Below are 3,998 nucleotides of genomic sequence, written 5' to 3' on the forward strand. Positions count from 1 at the left end.
ATGGCTCAATAATGACCAAACCATAATACCGTTGTAAAAACAGAAAAAACCTGTAAAGTATAAAAATTTTAGAACGTTCTACAATCTGTTGACATAAAATATACATAAATAAATATTGCAATAATTTGGTTGGATTGTATTTTACAGTAGTTCACAGTTAAATTACACACTTATGACAGACAGAAAAACATTGATAATGTGTTTAATATAGATTAGGGTCCGGTTCAGTGCTGGTGTAACACACAGAGTGTTTACATGTAGAACAGGACTGTAAAATAAAGCATTTTCATTTCAGCAGGACTAACCAAGTTAACCAGGCTGTTAACTTGGAGCATTCTAGTATGGAGGTGCAATAAATCGCGGCTGACAGAGGCCGATGTAATCCAGGCCTCCAGCATGTCATCTATTGTCTGAGAGCAACGGGCCCTTGCAGGGGCTGGACATTCTTTACTCAACCATGTAGTCCTGTCTTGTTCTGAGTAAGAACTATTTCTGTGAGAGTTGTTATGAAATCCATGAAGGAACTTACACATGGCTATAGATTGAGGTGAATGCTTTAGATTTATGTTTACATTTCTGTTCATAATTATAAAACAGTTCTGATGAATTGACCACAGTAGAAAACACCAGTAAACATCTGCCCTAAACTTGGTTTTGAGGAATGATCATCAGAGAGTGGGAGTGTTGGAGTGTCTGTGTATGAAGGGGGTCTTCCTGCTGTTCGGGTTTCCTTCTCTTTGCGGCAGTGAGTAAATGAGACCTCCCGCCACACTACATCCCCGTAGCGTCCACATCATTCCTCCGACGGCCCCCCTTCTTCTCATCTCCACGCCTCCGAACTCTCCCCTCCGCTCACACACTGAGACATTTTTCCACATTGGCCGGATTAGGAACACTTTCACTTAGATCTATGTGGTCGCCCCCACAGACAAAGAAACACTTGGAGACAGGATTAGTAGGATTAAAAGGGATTCACATATGTCCAGTTCAAGCAATTGGTATTCAAAGCTTTACACTTTCAAATGCCACCAAGAGAGAGTAAAGCAGTCCCGAGCTTTTCTTTGCATTGCAGCACCTTTATAAGAAACGATTCCTTTTCAACTTTCACTATGCTGCGGTGAATTCAGGTTTTTACTTTTTTTTTAGTTGTTACGGGGATTTTTGTATTGCTGTGAAAACCAATAAGACTACGAGACTCCCCTTTACCTGCACATACAGAGTTTGGTGAAACTGTAGGACAGTTTCCATATGACATTACATTTGTTTCAATAAGCAGAATCAGTTTCTTTATGTTCAATGGTCACTCTATGTTGATTTATAATATAGATTTGAGTATTCATAATAAAATGTCAATTTTAAACATTTTAACCATTTACATCATTCTGAGATGATAAAAACTAGTTCAAAATTCTTAATATCCCTTTTTTAAATTTTCCAGAGATCCATTTTTCTTTTACATTATCCTGACTTTTGAATTTTGGTTTAAAGATTTCAAAATCATCATTTATGATAGCAGAATAAAGATCTTCATGCACAGAAATCTGAGTTAAATTAGAGCTAATAGTGGAATAACTATCTGCAAATACACATATATGATTCCACTCCTCTATTGTAATGTTAGGCAAACAGATACTCATTAATGAGTCAGTGATGTGTAAGTTTGGGACGGCAAATCACTTATTGTGGAGTGAACAAATAAATGTTTATCTTTCATTAAGTAAATTATCTTTCTCTGTTTTTATAACCAAACTAAACATTTTAATTTTTCTCTTTTTTCTCTTTTTTTAAATATTGAAATGTTGAAAATTATTTTATATACACAGTAAATCATTATAGTCTAGGTACACATTTTCTCATTTGTTTCTGAATTTGTTTAAATATTTTTTATTTGTTTGTAGACACACCAAAGTAATTCAAGATACTTGAAGACAATGATAAAATGAACAGAATATGTACTTGTTAAAATGTAATATATATTACATATAATATAAATATTTGAACATAGGGGACAGTAAGAGCAATACATTGACTGGAATGAAAGTTACAGAAAAACAGAAATATCCCTGTTAATCTACATTTGTAGGATTTTCTCAGGAAAACATAAAAGTGTTTGTGTCTGTGGGCCTTAAAAGGGCTCACAATGTGCTGGAAAATGAAAATGTAATAATTTGGTGAGGTAACATTACAATTTTTTATTTCTATTTGAATATAATTTCGTTACATAAACTACTTGATCATCCTGTTGATGTAAAAAAATGGGTTTTAAACTATTTTTATTTGATGTTGGTACATTAAACAGACAAACACAGCTATATATTTTTTTGTAGATTATATTTGCATGCATAATCCGTGAAATTCGATTAAAAGTGCAAGTTGTGCTGTGAGGATCAAACTGACCCGGCATCGTTTCTTTAGTGCGCTGAAGTTTTTCCAAAGTTTCAGAGGCTATAGCTCCTGGGCTGAAGTGTCCCCATGGTGTCATTACAATGAATATGAATAGATACTCCTTTGGTCAATGGGACAGTCAAAGCACACCGCTCCAGATAATGGGGACGTCATCCTAACAAGACCGTTATGAAAAGAGGGGCTCCTTTTGTATGGCCCCTCTCTAGGCGCACTATAAATACGGAGAGCTGTGATGCGTCGCCACAGAGCAAGAGGTGCGACTCAGAACGAAGTTAAACCAGGCAGCAGGCCTAGGTCTATATCAAACCGACTGCAAGAAAAAAAAGTCTCCAGTGGGATAAATCAGGTGATCAAGCAGGAGTGACTTCAAAATAAAAACGAGGCAAGGGAAAGAGACAACCTCCTATACCCAAGCCCTGCCATAAAATGAATTCGGACTCCAGCTCCAGCAGAGCTTCATCTCCAGATATGGACCTGATGTACCTACGCGATCATCTCCACCAGCCACAAGACGGACGCCTGAATTCAGTGTCCTCCACGCAAAACGAGCTCCTGCAGAAGATGGCGAGCGAGCACCTCTCCAAATCGCCATCCGGAAGCAAGTACAAACTCAAGAAGCAGGTGACGGAGAATGAGATCCAGCAGCTGCGCTTAAAAATCAACGGCAGAGAGCGCAAGAGGATGCACGACTTGAACCTGGCGATGGACGGGCTCCGAGAGGTCATGCCGTACGCCCACGGCCCGTCGGTGAGAAAGCTCTCCAAAATCGCCACCCTTCTGCTGGCCAGAAACTACATCCTGATGTTGACGAGCTCTCTGGACGAGATGAAGAGGCTGGTTGGAGAGATTTACGGGGGTCATCATTCGGCGTTTCACTGCGGGACGGTGAGCCACACCGGTGCGCACTCGGTGAGCGCTGCGCACCAGGTGCATCCCCTCCTCGGGAGCGCGCTATCCTCGTCCACCTCCTCTGCGCTTCCCACCACGTTACCTGGACTTACATCCATCAGGGGGCCGCACTCTATGATGAAAAGCACCCCTGCCCCACCACTGCACCTCGGGGGCGGTTTTCAGCACTGGGCAGGCTTGCCTTGTCCGTGCACTATTTGCCAGGTGCCACCACCTCCTCACATTCCCATCACTTCGACAGGACTGACGAGGCTTTCTGAAAACAAGGAAATGATGAAGTGAGCGCGATGTGACACGGTGTAGTGTCGGTGAACTGTAAATTGTGAACGGACTGGATTCAGAGCTTAGCATGATGTGTTTGTCTGTCTGTTTGTCTGCTTTACCCCTTACGAATTCAGAACTTCGTCCTTGTAACAAGGATCTCGTCAAATGCATTGTAAGGTAACTACTTTATAGTTATGGAGGTTGTGCTGCATAACGCACTGTAAATAATGTAGGGGTCCCACGAGGCTCTATGCACATTCACTGTATATTGTTCTATATGAGGTGAAAATATGTGTTTGAAGTTGCCCTGGAAACGCGAGCACTTCTCTTTAAAAACTTGCCATGGCTGCCGTATGTTTCTACCAAAATATTGCAGTCACCAGGGTTATGGTTTTATTCATTTGGGTTCTCCTTCTGTG

General features: G+C 40.7%; 1 protein-coding gene across 1 annotated transcript; it reads left to right on the top strand.

Annotated features, from left to right (window-relative positions):
* Positions 1–2,266: 2,266 nt before the first annotated feature.
* olig3 (oligodendrocyte transcription factor 3) lies at positions 2,267–3,756 on the top strand. Its single transcript, XM_056761256.1, has one exon. The coding sequence runs from the start codon at positions 2,833–2,835 to the stop codon at positions 3,595–3,597; it is 765 nt and encodes a 254-aa protein (XP_056617234.1). The 5' UTR covers positions 2,267–2,832; the 3' UTR covers positions 3,598–3,756.
* Positions 3,757–3,998: the final 242 nt, after the last annotated feature.

This window comes from Triplophysa dalaica, chromosome 11, assembly GCF_015846415.1.
Source record: "Triplophysa dalaica isolate WHDGS20190420 chromosome 11, ASM1584641v1, whole genome shotgun sequence".
Taxonomy (NCBI): domain Eukaryota; kingdom Metazoa; phylum Chordata; class Actinopteri; order Cypriniformes; family Nemacheilidae; genus Triplophysa; species Triplophysa dalaica.